General features: G+C 39.5%; 2 protein-coding genes across 2 annotated transcripts; one reads left to right on the forward strand and one right to left on the reverse strand.

The window, feature by feature from the left end:
- Positions 1 to 1,406: 1,406 nt before the first annotated feature.
- On the forward strand, positions 1,407 to 9,896 carry LOC115750984 (receptor-like protein 15). Its single transcript, XM_030688630.2, has 4 exons — positions 1,407 to 1,692; positions 5,097 to 5,228; positions 5,299 to 5,433; positions 7,723 to 9,896. The coding sequence occupies exons 1-4, from the start codon at positions 1,416 to 1,418 to the stop codon at positions 9,894 to 9,896; spliced, it is 2,718 nt and encodes a 905-aa protein (XP_030544490.2). The 5' UTR covers positions 1,407 to 1,415.
- A 2,132-nt stretch (positions 9,897 to 12,028) lies between these two features.
- LOC115751039 (heptahelical transmembrane protein 1) lies at positions 12,029 to 14,889 on the reverse strand. The gene is made up of 5 exons (XM_030688728.2): positions 14,778 to 14,889; positions 14,259 to 14,689; positions 14,050 to 14,142; positions 12,847 to 12,901; positions 12,029 to 12,753 (listed from the first exon to the last, which is right to left on the reverse strand). Exons 2-5 carry the CDS (start codon positions 14,570 to 14,572, stop codon positions 12,070 to 12,072), a joined length of 1,146 nt encoding a protein of 381 aa, XP_030544588.1. The 5' UTR covers positions 14,573 to 14,689; positions 14,778 to 14,889; the 3' UTR covers positions 12,029 to 12,069.
- Between the last annotated feature and the right edge of the window lie 422 nt (positions 14,890 to 15,311).

Genomic DNA, 15,311 nt, shown 5'->3' on the forward strand with positions numbered 1-15,311 from the left:
TAAAATCCTTACATGTGACCCAAACATGAGACCGTTTACCCGTATTGACATGAGGAACCAAACTAGTATCGTGTACCTAAATCACGCATATTTTTCTTACTAACTACTACTAAACCCATCACTCAAAATTTGAAATGTAGTTAGAATTTTAACTACGAAAATATATGATTCTTCTTTCAATGGAAAAAGCCCACCTGATAAATAATAATTCTTTCGCGTACATCGCATATAACAACTTCTGAGCGACAAGTACGCTCAAAAATCAGTTCGTTTTAATTAAACTACAGAAGTGATGATCGCTGCGTTGACCATGATGGTGTCAACTCTATCAGGTTGTGAATTGTGATCACACGACTCCTAATCATCTCCACTGTCAAGATAAATCCTCGAGAGATTCTCATCCTTTCACCGACTTTTGGGAAATCAATCGATTGGAAAAGAAAAGTGAAAAAAAAAAACAGAAGAAAAATTCACTTGTCATTTTCATTGTAATTGTTTCATCGCAAGTAACCGGGGATTCAATTTTGAAAAAATTTAGTTGGTTCTAGTTTAATTTATAGACTTTGTTGCCTAAGGAATATCACCGCATTGAACATTTTTCAAGATTATTATATACTTGTGGATCGCATGCCACATCCATAGTGAAATAGGACACGAATAAATTAAAATAAAAAAAATGCAAAGCAGAAGAAAAAAAGAACCGCATCCTTTTGGTTCATATTAGATCGCGGCCTATGATATCTGAGATGGCTGGGCTAGCAATATTTGCTTTATGGTTAGAACCATATTTGCTTTAGTTTTTTTTTTTTTTTTGATAATCGAGATTTTTCACGTGCAATGGATTATTCTTCAGAGTTTAACTATCTAAGTATTTGCTTTAATTGATAAGATTGAAATTAAAAAAAAATGAAATTTCTTGTCAAGCATACTTTTTGCATCCACTCTACTGTTGAGCAAGTTAATTTCCTCGAAGAACTTGATTGGTTTTATTTCAGTGAAAATTGCACGCATGTTTTTCTTTTGCAATGGTGAAGTCACTGATTATTATTATTATTATTATTATTTGGTTGATTGCTAATAATCATTGTTTTTATCGTTTTTTTGCGATACTAGTTTTATACTCTTGTATCTTTCTACAATAGAGAAGTTCTGGGTCAAGTCAAGGGCGATGTTTATGGGTTCTGTGGGATTGGCCCCAGTAGACTTTGAGTTTGGCCATGGTCGTTTCGCGGAGTTGACCCGACCGTGATAATTACTCAAAAGGGAGAGACTTTGGCCATATAAATCAAAGGGTACATGGCCCTCGTAAGTTTGCAGAAGAAGTAGAGAACCCACAAAACAAAACACCATCATACCTAAACATGAGGAAGTTGCTTTTATTGTGTTTGTCGGTGTTGATGGGGAGTGGAAGAAGCATGGGGTGCTTGGAAGAAGAGAAGAACGCGCTGCTCAAGATGAAGGCCGCCTTCAACCACCCGAATGGGTCTTCTCTTCCGTCTTGGCGAGGCGGGGATGGTGACTGTTGTAGCTGGGAAGACGTGGTGTGCGACGACACGACTTCGCGGGTGACTCAACTACATCTGAACCATGCACGCGATTTGCGTTTGTCATGGAATTGGATTATTGACGAGTCTTTATTCCTTCCTCTGGAGGACCTTCAAGTGTTGGATTTAAGTTGGAATTTTCTCTCAGGTGAATCTCTCTCTCTCTGTTATTTGTTTCTTTTTTTTCTTTTGTCAATGATGTTTCTAAGTGAGTAATCGTTTACTTATCGTAAATCATACGAGAGTGCTACATACTACAAAGTGGATTTGAGAGAATTCTTTTATGATTACCTCTTCCAATCATCTATATATATCTGGATGCATGAACTCGTTCCAAGTTGGAGAAGGCAAATGGTTCCAAAATCCCCAGCCACTCCACCTATGCATCCAGACATGAAAGAAAGCTAGAAAACTAAGTCAAATAACGCACCCAACACAAATAGACATAAATGGCAACAAGAAAATAGATGACTACATGGTTAAGTCGATATGACCTAGGTACATCTTCTAGAAAAAATAATATGAGATTCCATTACAATTACAAATAACACAGTAATCCTTCAAACACTATCTCTAGATTATTGAGATCCTCTATATTCATGATAATTATAAATTTTCTCTCTTGAAACACCTAAACACAAGGACCATTTGACCATCCAAATTTATTTCCCATTTTCTTTTCCTTATGCTTTTCATTATTTTTCTTTTTTCTCTTTCCCCTTTTTCTACTTTCCCCCTTCTCTTTTAATCAAGGAGATTATCAATTTAGCCTCAAGCTTTCTAATTACGCTTATGTAGTTTTAAACCTTTGTCGCAAAAGTCCATTAGTCTTTTCTGCCAATGGTACTTTGAAATTGCTATGTGGCAGTCCAGCCATCGCCTACCTTCATATGTGACAAGGCCGATGATTTGACATGTACAACTCTTGATAAAATGACGTCGTTTTGCATACTTTTTTAAAAATTTTGCCTTCTTTTTCATTTTCTTTTCTTTACTTTTCCTCGCTACTGTTTATTTTCTTCCTTAGAATGCTGAGACCACTTTGTCACTCTGTCTCTGCAACACCGCTAGTAGCGAATAATCCTTTAATTTTTTTTTTATAGGTGAGTCTTTTTGAGTTTCTGCTCATTCAATGTCTCTCAAGGTGTTGTGCTCTGTATTAAGTGACTCTCGATCGGTCGTTTCAAACTCTTGGGTTTCTTTGCTCACAAATGCAACTTCAAAGGGCTTTTGTTTTCGTACTTTTCATTTGCTTGTTCGGAATTTTAGACCTCTGTAGGTTCCGTTTGTTTCGCGAAAAATGCGAGAGTTTCGGAAAATATTTTCGAAAAGTTATTTTTCAGGAAAATGACAATGTTTTTTAGTGTTTGGTTAAACTATGAAAAATGTTTGAAAATTATTTTCTGTAATTTGGTATGGAACATCAGATTCGATTTTTCTCCATGAACTCCTTTTAATTTTTTATTTTTATAAAAAAATAGAATTCTTTAATTCTTTATTTAAAAAAAAAATTTATGCACTCGATCACAATTTTCATCTTCTTCATCGTCTTCGGTCTAAGTTGAAGCCGTCTTCTTCGAAGCCTTCGGCGGTGGTCGCCCCTTCCACGAGACCCTGTCCACCTTGCGGTCTGCCTCTCCGAAGCCTCTGCCATCCGCTCCCTCACCTTCGCCGGCGCTGACGCTCCTGGTCTTGAACCATCGATTCCATCGTCTTTTGGTGTTTGATTCCGAGTTCTATCTGCCTCATTGTTGATTTCGGTAGAATCGCGATCCTTGTTTTGTCATCTGCGATTACTGATGTGATGCCTCGCTCTTCGATGGAGTCATAGTTGCTCCAGAATGCTGCGTGGTGGAATCCGCTCCTGGAGGCGCTCTGTCGGAGGAAAACTGAGATTGCGTCCGTCCTCCTCAAGCGCTACCACCGCTCCTCGTTCGAGCTCAAAGCTCGCCGATCTGGCGAGCCCCAAGCTCACTGGCCTCTGGCGAGCCCTAGATCGCCGGGATCGGCCGCCACAAGCTTGCTGGGCCGAGTAATGACCAATCGCAGGGTGGCCGGAGGAAGGAGGGGCGGCCAGAGGAAGAAAGAGCGGCGGCTGGAGGAAGGAGGAAGGAGGAGAAAAGAAAAAAAGAAAAAGAAAAAGAAAAAAGAAAGTAAAAAAATAAAAATAAAATTATAAAATAAAATTTTCAATTTCAATTTTTTTAAAAATAAAAATTAACAAAGTGAAAAAAATAATTATTAACAAAGGAAGTGTGAAAGATAGGAGAAAAAAAGATCAAGAAAATATTTTCATTTCTCAAAAAAGGAAATCGTTTTCCCCATATTTTAAAAGGAAATTTTTCATTGACTGAAACATATTTTCTTTAACCACTTATTTTCCGCCCCTAAATGCCGAAAAAAATCTTTTAAAAAGCTATTTTTCGTGAAATAAAAGTACAGAACAGAGCTTTAATTGCTTTCACGTTTTCCTCATTGCCACAAGTTGAAAATAAGAAGTGGCAAAAATGATAAGATTGAGGCTGTTATTATGGAGCTCCAAGCTCAGAGCCCGTGGATCCCAGCAACCCCGGCCAACCCCATTTTATCATGGCTGAGGACAATCTGCTACATGGCTGTTGAGCTTGTAGCCATTGAGATCCTGACAAACTCAATGGCCGTAGACCGAGACTCCATATCTGGAGCCACCATGCCCATGGACAATGAATAGGAACTCTCTAAGGAAGAAGAGGACCAATAGCGTGGAAAATGAAAGGAAAGAAAAAAGGTAAAGAAAAGAAAAGAAAAGGAAAACATAGAAAAAAATCATAAAATTACGCAAACACCTCGTTGTTTCGTCAAGAATTATATATGTGAGATTGTCCGTTGTGTTATGTAGGTCGGTTATTAGTGACGCAACATAGAAAGGAATTTAGGATTAAACGTCAGCAATTTTTTGCTGTAATGGCCAAAAGGATTATATTGGACTTTCGTAAAAAGGTATATGATCAAATTGGCAAATTTGAAGAATTTAGGATTAATTGATATACGTAAAAAAATCAAGATTAATTCGGTAACTATCCCTTTTTAGTCTCTGTTTGCTCTCACTTCTTATCTCACATACAAACCCACCATGGACACTCACACAAGCGCCAGTGACCCCTGAGTGGGCCGCCGTTTTATGAGGAGGCGGCGACCTCGCGCAAGCAAGCCAAAACTAATGCTTATTGGCCGAATGCTAGCCACATGACAGTACTATGCAATGCACGTTGGCACGTGACAATCACAAATGTAGAGTTAAAAAATGTCACGTGGGAAGCACACAATTATTTCAGCTTTGCTAGTTAACTAAATATAATAAACACAGTTAAAAGGTACAAGCTACTTGTTTACCAAGTCACGCCGCACAGACTTTCTTTATGCTTGGATATCGGATCAAACTGTATTTTGCCTTTAATTCAATTCTCCTCATCATGAACATATGTTTATTTCGATATATTGAGGATTGTTAGATAACTGATATTTATATATGATTAACTAACCAATGCATGCATGGATGTTTTTATTAATCAGAATTAAACGGAGTGTTATACCTGAAGAAATTGAAGAGGCTATATCTATCTGGCAATAATCTACAACGAGTCCCCTCATTGTACAAGCAAACTTCAGTGGAGACCCAAAATTTGTCTTCCATTCAGCTTGAAGGTACATGCAAAATAGAAGACCATGCCTTGATATATAAAGTTTGGTTTTGAGAACCTTTTGTCAATCTCAGGTGTGAATTTGGAGGTGCTAGATCTTTACAATAACAATTTGGTGAATGATGCCCTCGCGGACATTACGAGGATAACATCTCTTAAGGCCTTATACATAAATCGTTGTGGACTGAATGCTTCAAATTTACTGGAAGGTACTTTTCTGAAAATCATTTCGATTATCAATTTTAAGACAAGATTGTCTTGAAGAAAGAAGCCATGACTGCATTCTATTTGACGTCCTCTAGGTCATATTTTGGCCGCACATTTTCTACAATTAACTTAGTGCCAACGACATGCATCTAAATAAGTGATATTCTCTAGTTGTTTGGCTCATGCTTTAAGTTGGAAGGATTTAGTTAAATGTCTATGCAAGCCATGAATAAACTCATGGTCATGCTCAATGTCTTTATCGTGGATTCATGATGTCGGTGATCCTTAAACATTTGGTCATTTACAATTTAATCCCTGATCTTTGAAGATTGAAGTTTAGGGCCCATGCTTTTACTTTTGCGCAACTTTCTTTCCCGGTCAATGTGAAGAATAGTGTAATGACAAAACAGATCCAATGAGTTATTGCTAAAAAGATACAAACAGTCTGAGATAACAATATGCGAAAGGAGTTCAAATATCGTATAACCAATTTACATGCAAAAGTTCAGGAATCAAAATCAAACAATGCTTGAAGTTTATATCTTAAACCACAATGGTGATCATCTTCAGGCATTGAAAGTCTTAATAGATTTCAATGAGCCGTGGAGCCTAAAAATTTAAATGACACTAAAGCTCAAACAAATCAACCTTGATGGATGTAGATGTTTCGATTGGTTTTTACTTTTGTTCTTTTTGCTTATTCTAAATCTTGCAAATATTTCACTTTGACCTTCTTCTTTTTATTCAAATCGGAAACACCGGCAACTGTGGAGACATAGTTTCTTGTATTATTTTTAAATTAAGTTACATGTCAGATTTTGATAGTATAGTAAAAAACAAATTAGTTTGTACATTTCAAAAAAAAAAAAAAAAAAAAGACGACCCCAAAGAAAGCAACAAAAGGCGCACATAATTTGTTGGTTATGGTAATACTTCTTGATTAAATTACCCGTATGAATGCAACTACTGTAAGCGAGTCGAGTTTTCGAAATCTACTATTTGATTCTCAAGTATCACTTGATACTGATGACGAAGGAGAAAGGTTGCATTTGATTGATAGTGACCATTATCAAAAGGCAAAGTACCACCATGGACACAAAAAATATCTTCCTTTCATAATCCTAACTAGCTATATCGATTGATCTGATGCTAATATCATATCATTTTTATTTTCTAATCTCTCTTATAACGAAATAAAAATATATATATACAAAAGGTTTAGCACTCAATTGAAAAAAAAAATATTTAGAACAGAATTAGCACAATTACAAATAGATTAAATGATTTTTCATTCCCCCCGGATTATCTCTCCTATTAATTTGACTTTTAGATCATGGATACAGAGGAAGGATATTCTTACATGATATAACTAAATTTGAAAGCAACTTATAAATAGTTTATCAAGAAAACAATCTCTAATAGTAGTTAATCATGAAATTTATTTAATTAAAAATAACTCTAAAACACATACCATTTAAAAATATTCTATTCATCATTTCAATTTTAGCTTATTTCATCACATGATTAACATTCACTTAGTAAATAAGTTTTAACTTTTTGGTTTGTCATTGAAGATTTTAACTCTTATTTGAATAATGTCGCTTGACAACTAAGCTTTCACTTATCTACCATTTCATATACAGGTAAAGTCGGAGTTATGTTCGTTCATATGCCCATCATGTGGCAATTCACTTCGACTTATAAGCATTGTCTTATTAATTTGTCATCAACAAGCTTTTATCTTCATTGACTTTAATTTAAAAATAAGTATAAAAGAAAGTACCTCGAAAATCTTCGCACACGAATATTTACAGTTTATTTGCTTTCGCTTCCTCTAAAATTCACTTACCTGAAATAGCTTATTTGATTTAAAGCATATATGTTTAACAAAATAAAAATAAAAATGAAAAGAAACTTACCCAAAGTCCACTTAACTTGAAAGTGAGTTTTGCTCAATTTTGGTTTCAATGGTACCAATTCAAATAAGATTTCATTCATGGATAATGAGAAAATGATCTCAAGGTTAGACTTAGGTGAATGAAAATCACATTTAAAGAGTACGACAATAATAAGGAAATCTGTATAATTATAATTAAGCGTTTCTCCCATGCTTTGTTTGTCCAATTTAACGAATGTTTTTAGTTAGTGCATGTCATACCCAATGAGAAACACATCTCATGATGGATAAAGTAATTTATCCATTCTCGAGGCAAACCATGATCTCTGAGGTTTTTAATGGTACGAGTACAATTTAGTGATGATACTCGGAGTGGCAGTGTCCACTTCAACAGGCTTGTGTGGATTGAGAAACCTTGAAGAGTTGAATATCAATTCTAATGGATTTTGGGGCCCTCTTCCTCCCTGCTTCTCCAATCTGACCTCACTCCGGGCACTTGATGTGTCGTATAACAATTTTAGCGGGGCCATTCCTTCATGTCTGCTCCATAATCTGAAGTCACTTGAATATATTGGCTTCTCTGGAAATGCCTTTGAAGGCTCACTTTCGCTTGCTTCCTTGGCCAATACTTCTAACCTTGAGGTATTCCACCTCATCGACAACCGCAATCGTCTGGAAGTAAATACGGAAGAGCCCGCTTGGTTCCCTTCATCTCAACTGAAGGTGTTTCGTTTATCCAATTGTGTGCTCAACAAAGACACGAATGGCGTCATTCCCAGCTTCTTAAAACAACGGCGTGACTTGATAAGTGTTCGGCTCAGCCACAATACAATGAGAGGAAATTTCCCAAATTGGCTATTGGACAACAATGTGAATCTAGTGGAGCTCGAACTCAAAGCCAACAATTTGTCGGGTGCTTTTCATTTGCCTTCCAATTTGAATCTTGATAGCATGCAATCATTCGATGTGTCTGCTAATATCTTTGAAGGAGGGCTTCCATCCTGGATTGGTTATATCCTCCCGAATTTGTTGTATTTGAATTTCTCAGCAAACTTATTGGAAGGTAGAATCCCTTCCTCCATGGGCAATATGAAACGATTGGATACATTGGACTTGTCAAATAATGGCTTCGCGGGAGAGATACCAGAGCCACCGGCCGAAAATAGTACGTCACTTCGTCTGTTGAAACTGTCAGGCAACAACTTGCAAGGCCAACTACCACCGAGGTTGTTTAACTTGTCACAGTTGACATATTTGTATCTGGATAGCAATCGTTTCACATGGGGCATATCGCCTCACAAATTAAATGGCTACTCATTGCGAGTTTTGGATGTAAGTAACAATTCCCTATCCGGAACACTTCCTCACTGGATTGGAGATATTGAATACTTGGAAATGCTTATGCTATCGAGTAATTTATTGGAAGGCCCTTTGCCATTGAGCTTCTGCAACTTGCATCATCTCGATCTTTTAGACCTTTCAAGTAACAACCTTGGGCCGAATATACCCCCTTGTGCCAATGTTACAATTATGAGGTTCTTGCATTTAGCAAATTATACACTTGAAGGGTATTTCCCTAAGTTTCTCTCCAGAGCTTCATCAATTGTCACATTGGATCTTAGACACAATGCATTGTCAGGTGAGGTCCCCAGTTGGATCGGTTCGCTTAGGAACTTGAAGGTGCTTCTACTGCAAGGAAACAACTTTGAAGGTTCAATCCCTCCGGATCTGTGTCTGTTGAAAAACATGAGCATATTGGATCTCTCTCAAAATAATCTTTCTGGACAAATTCCTTCATGTTTGGAAGATTTGACATTTGGAAAGGATGGGGTATCTATGAATGCATTTGATACCGTGGAGTATATGTGGGAATCTTACCAAATATATGAGGGTAGATTCAATTCTTTTCATGGGTATTATGAAGAAGACGCAAGTGTCTATGAGTTTGAATTAGAAGAAGTAAACTTTATGACGAAGAGAAGGTTGGAATCTTATAAGGGCAGCATTCTACGACTCATGTCAGGAATGGATCTCTCACAAAATAATTTGACTGGCTTTATTCCTCCAGAGCTCGGCCACTTGAGTGAACTTCGAGCCTTGAACCTGTCGCACAATCATTTGACGGGACCCATCCCAGAAATGTTTTCCCATTTAAAGAATGTAGAGAGCTTGGATATGTCCTACAACAGCTTAATCGGTCCCATCCCTCCACAACTGATGGAGCTCTACGCCCTATCAGATTTTAGTGTTGCTCACAACAACTTGTCAGGCAGGATACCAAACGGAAGATTTCAATTTGGAACTTTTGATAAAGCAAGTTATGAAGGTAACCCTCTTCTTTGTGGAACACCATTAACAAGCTGTGATAACTCAAATCAAGTACTGGGGACACCGCTATCTTTTAATCATACCAGGGAGGATGACTCTTGGAGAGAAGCCTTCCTGTGGAGTTTTGCAGGATCATATGTTGTGGCATTCCTTGGGGTGGTTCTTTTTCTCTACCTACACCCGTACTATCGGTACATGCTATTCGAGCTTGTTCGTAAGCTTATCCCATCTTTTCCCTAGTAGAGATTGTTCTCCTAAGCATTTTTTTTATGGAAAAATAGGATGAAAGAACGGAGGACCTTTATGTAATAGGATTATATGCATTTGAGTCTTTATTTTGCATTTTGAACGCTTGACTCCTATGAGTGTTCGTATTGTATTCCTTGTCTTGCTAATTTGAATATGTATGTGAATGGAGAGAAAACAGTTTAGTTCAACACTGAAATAAATCCGGCATTGACAGATTCCTACAAATGTTACCCAAGATGTGAAATATCTGATGTTTACCAACCAGGGTTTAGCGTCTCAAGACAAGATCCTACTCGCATAAAGGATTGGGCGCAGAAAAATTGCTCCAATTTGACGATGAAGGCATGCATTGCAGGACCACTGCTCTGCAGCTTGAGCCCACCTTTGATGCAAATTTATTTTATGAGCGACTGTCTTCTGCATATGTATCAGGATCAACGATTGTGCCTGCGTTTTTTTTTTTCCATCACCTTAGTGTCGTTTCATAGCTAACCAACATAATGCCGTGCTACATATATTGCGGATACTGAATCAGGCAATGGTGCAATGCAACAGTTCCACATAAAAACGTGAAGTGTTCTTCGCTAGTGTTGTGCATGAGGAGTTCGATGGTGTTGATACCAACTATTGCAAAATAATGTGAATCGGATCGAGTTAAAACTCACTGGCAACAACTTGTCGGATGCTTTTCATTTGTCATCCAAGTCGAATCTTGTCCATATGTGTTGGTTCTCTGCATCTGCCAATAGGATCAAAGGAGTGCTTCCATCTCAGATTGATTCCATCCTTCCAAATTTGTTGCACCTGAACCTGTCAAGGAACTCGATAGGTAGAATCCCTCCTTGGATAGGCGATATGAAATTGTTGATGACATTAGATTTGTCCAATAGTGGCTTCAGGTGGGAGATGCCAGAGCCATTGGCCGTAGGTTGTGTCTCTCTATCTGTACTAAAAAACTGTCAGGCAACAACTTGCATGGCCGGATGCTACCAATAACTACTAACTTGACAGCTTGAAATATTTGTAACCGGAAGACAATTAACTCACTGGGGTATATCACCAGTTATTTTGGATAGCTCAGGCTTAAGTATTTTGGATCTTAGCAATATTTCTTGTCCGGACCATTACCATATTGGATCGATGATATTCAACTTGTGGAATTTCTGATGTTGACAGGAAACTTGCTGGGTGGTCCTTTATCACTGAGCTTCTGCAAATTGTATTCTCTCGTTATTTTATACCTTTTCATGATCCTTTGAACTTGGTTACGGAGAATCTCAAAACAATTTGATAATGTGTTCCATTGTTTTTGGACTTAACTTCAATGACAGTTCTACGGTACACCGGAGTACCATAGAAGTGGCCGATTTTGCGGAGCCAGACCGGCTGTAAAACTAACTTTGCCAATACTTAGCCGATTCTTCTTTGAGTTTTAGCAGCATTACTGCCGGAATGACACTTCGCCAAAGCGGCAAATTAGATCATCTGAGTTTCTCTTTTCACTAACAATGTCTCCTTTTTGGACTTCCAAATTCTTCATGGCTTACGCTTCTTTCAGACATTTTATTATTTAACCGCAGAGCTTTGATAGATGCAGAGATAGCAGATGGGCTAAAGCAAGTTCCATGTCTGCAAATTCTATCTGCTTACATCTGCTGCTTTTTCCCCAACCCTATTAGGTAGAGACTCTTAATAGTTCTATATGTTGTATTGGTTCATAATTTATCTTTTAATATTCACCACACAAAGCACAAAATGATTCACCATCCTCCTGCTCTAGCTTCTTTCTGTCGTGTAGACGATGATACAGAGCTTAACAAACTATTCTCATGGCGGTGGTGCTCTTTAGCAAAAAAAGGAAGCGTAATAGGAGAACTACTACAGCACAGAAGAAGATGAAAGCAGAAAAGATTATCACCCCTAGATGATCACATTGTGAATCACATCTTCCATGGAAAACCAGAAAAATTACAACACACACAATCAGCATTCCTGCTTCTCTTTTAGATGGAGAGGCATCTCCTCTGTCCCGGAGCGCCATCTCTTCTTTAGGCTTTTTGATTTGGGGTGTACACACACACTAACATAATATCACGAAACCCCAGCAAATTGCTCGCTTTCGGTTCAACCGAAATGAATCGAATTTCAACTAATTTTTGTATTGTTACACAGTTCTATCACACCCGACTCCATCTCGCCACTGTAAGAGCAACAGAGTAGCGCCATAATGAGCCAACGCACCCATGATCACGAACACATGAAATATCTGATGGCTGTGACCAGCAAGGTCGAACCAACCCGGTTTGAGCCTCTCAGGAATCCTGCTAACATAAAACAATGTGCCTGTAATGTAAGACAGTGCCATGGCCAACTCATAAGCAAGCGTGATCGGGCGCTGGGGATTGCTCCAATTCACAATACAGGCGTGGATAGCCGGTATGATACCGAAGAACCCCATGGACAAGAAGAGCATCGCCCGAAACGCCCGGAATTTCCCAGAAGAAAGAGATGGGGCAAGCAGTGTCACGACGGTGAACATCCCCATTGCCGTTATTCCGCCAAGGTAGATCAGTTGCCAATGGGGCTCACACTGGAAAATATAGTAAATCGGGGGGAAGAATGAGGTTATGATCATGACCGTGATGCCAACGTAGTCCATCCGCAGCAGCTGGATGTTCAAGCAGTGTGAGTGGCATGAGAAGAGGTGGCAAATGCTGCTCGAGAGGAGGCAGAACATGGATCCACCTAAGAAGACGAAGAACGGCCAGCGTGTCGCGGCTGGTTGGAGTGAACCGATCTTCATTTCTTCTTCGGTTATCTGATTCAAGTTCACCAAAGAATTTGTACCCTGAAAACTGTACTGTGTCAGATGCATCTCTAGCCTTCAAAAGAGAGTATTCTTTTCATAAGTCGAATGAAACATCGTTGGTGCGCCACTCACCAAAAGCAATTCCTTTGAGTAAGAGATATTAGTTCCTGCACTAGTAGAGTTTGACCTGCACAAGTGGATTTGCATATCAAGCCATTGCATAATCGATGGCAAAACTAGTCGGAGTCCAATCTTCAGATCATAATCTATAGAAAATGTTTCAATCCTGTCTGCCAAAGGGACAGAGTAGGCCAAAATGGTGAAAGTGAATGGGCAGAGCACTAACTGAATAAACTATCTCGCTCGCTTAAGCTGGTACTTCCAAATTCAATTCGACAACCAGTGTGATCTCATTCAAAAAATCTTAGCAGCAATCAACTTTCTTTGCATTCTGCACTTGCTGTTGTATTACCAGGAACGGAGAGAGATTTTCCAATTTATTTTGATCTTTAATTTTGTTTGAAAAGAACGGAAATTTTTATTAATACTTTGATCCTTCATGGTAACTAATCACAGATGACCCTTGTTATCCATCTTGATTTTGCACTTGCTGTTGGAGCAAGACTGTCTTGACTGTCAGGCTACTACTCCTGAAATTTACCGGCAATGAAAATGGCGAGCACGGTCCTTGTATGTTCCTATGAAACTAACTTTCTGAGTTTAATTTTACGTGCCTGCACCTAATGTCACAAACTCGAGTTATTCATCTGTGGCACCTGCAATGTCGATGCAGCACCAGAAGAAAATGAAGGTTTTAAATGGCAACTCTGGTAGCCGGTTGGAAGAAAGGCCTGCTAATGAAAATGGCCGGTTGCTCAGCGTGGTAATAAGCCAAGGATATCCCAGTACTAAATTGACTTGTACATACTAGAAGCGCCGTTCTGCCCAATAAACAGCTAGGAAAAATCTAAGCTACTGCAAAATCCGACAGTTTTAAGCTGGTTATGGAGGATTGATCAAAACAGGGTAATTCAAACATCTTCACCAAATGAGCAATTTAGCAAGCTCTCTACTGAGTTTTAACTTGCACCTCCGAGTCTCATCTTAGATTACACTCGAGACAGTGAAGCCGAGCTATGATAATTGACACCGATCGAGCTGCTACTGCCAAATTCCTCACTATATTCGTACAGTTACGATTCAAACACTCCCACAGAAATTATGGGTTCCCTCCAATATGTTCGACTCGGGCTGACTTGCTAGATGCAAACATCCATAGATCAAATCTCACTAAAATGTGCAGGCTAGTATAGGATTGAATAGTAAAAAACACACCTTGAGAACAGGCCGAGAAGATCCGCCACCAGAGGCACGTTCACAAAATTGGCCACCGTCAATCCCAGAAACACCAGAAACCCAATCAAATGCCTGCAAATCACCAAGAAAAAAAAAAGATAAAAATTAGCTGAAGAAGAAAACACGAACAAAGATGGCCTCGCATGAAAAAATTCAAATCGAACTAAAAGCCCATCATTCACCCTTACGTCCAAACGCTGAGCGTCTCGTTGTGCCAACGGAACAAGCTGCGGGCGGCCTCAGCGAGCGGCCAGTCAGCGCGGTAGTGGTCGAGGATGAACTCGTTGTCCTTCATGTACTCCGGCAGCTCCCGGAACGACACCAGCGCGTGCCTCCTCGCCTTCTTCCTGCTCCCGCGGGCTTTCTCTCCGTTCTTGGTGGCCGCGCGGCCATCATCAGAAGAAGAAGAGCAGCACGTGGCGTCAAGCTTCTGATGACGATGATCCACGGCATCTCTCCCCGGCTTCCTCCTCCACACCGTCTCTCCTTCGCCGGCACTCATCGTCCGCGCTCACCGCCGCCCCCCAAAACGAGTCAACGGCAATATATAGGCAGTGGCAAAAGCGACAACCCCACAAGGAGAAGAATCAAGAAACGAGCAAGAAGAAAGCTTTCTTCGCTTCTCTCTCTCTCTCTCTCTCTCTCTCTCTCTCTCTCTCCCCCAGAAGGTGTTCTTGAGCGTGCTTTAGAGAGAGAGAGACAGAGAGAAGGTGGGAGGAGGTGCGACTGCAACAGCCACCCAAGTCGTGGGGGAACCATTTAAAGAGACACGAGGAGGAGTTGGTTTAGCGCGGGAGAGAGGGCGGGTAGGTCATCCATAAATGTGGCCGGGGGGGAGGTCTGGTTCTTGTCTTTTAGCGACGGGAACGCTCTACGTTAAATTAAGCAGACGCTAACGGTGGATTGCTTGAACGAAAGGGAAAGGCAAAAGGGTAGCCAAGGCACAGATGCAGATCCCATGTGGTGAAAGAGATGGGTGATTCATTCAATCGGGTTTGATGTCATTCGAGTTATTGCCATGTCGAGAAAGTATTAGATGAGCGCCGACGTGCGTTGCGACGTGATTGCTTATAAGTGGAAATTTTACCAAAGACAGTGTACCTTAAAAGTGAATATCGTTGGTGAAAAGATCAAAGCTCATAATGTAACGTGACATGAACTTTTCCCTTTCTTTATGATAGGATAGAAAACACGTGATGAATTATCACCTGCAGTTGGAAGTCGTCCGTCAACTTATTCAT

The sequence above is a fragment of the Rhodamnia argentea genome, chromosome 4 (assembly GCF_020921035.1).
Source record: "Rhodamnia argentea isolate NSW1041297 chromosome 4, ASM2092103v1, whole genome shotgun sequence".
Classification (NCBI taxonomy): Eukaryota; Viridiplantae; Streptophyta; class Magnoliopsida; order Myrtales; family Myrtaceae; genus Rhodamnia; species Rhodamnia argentea.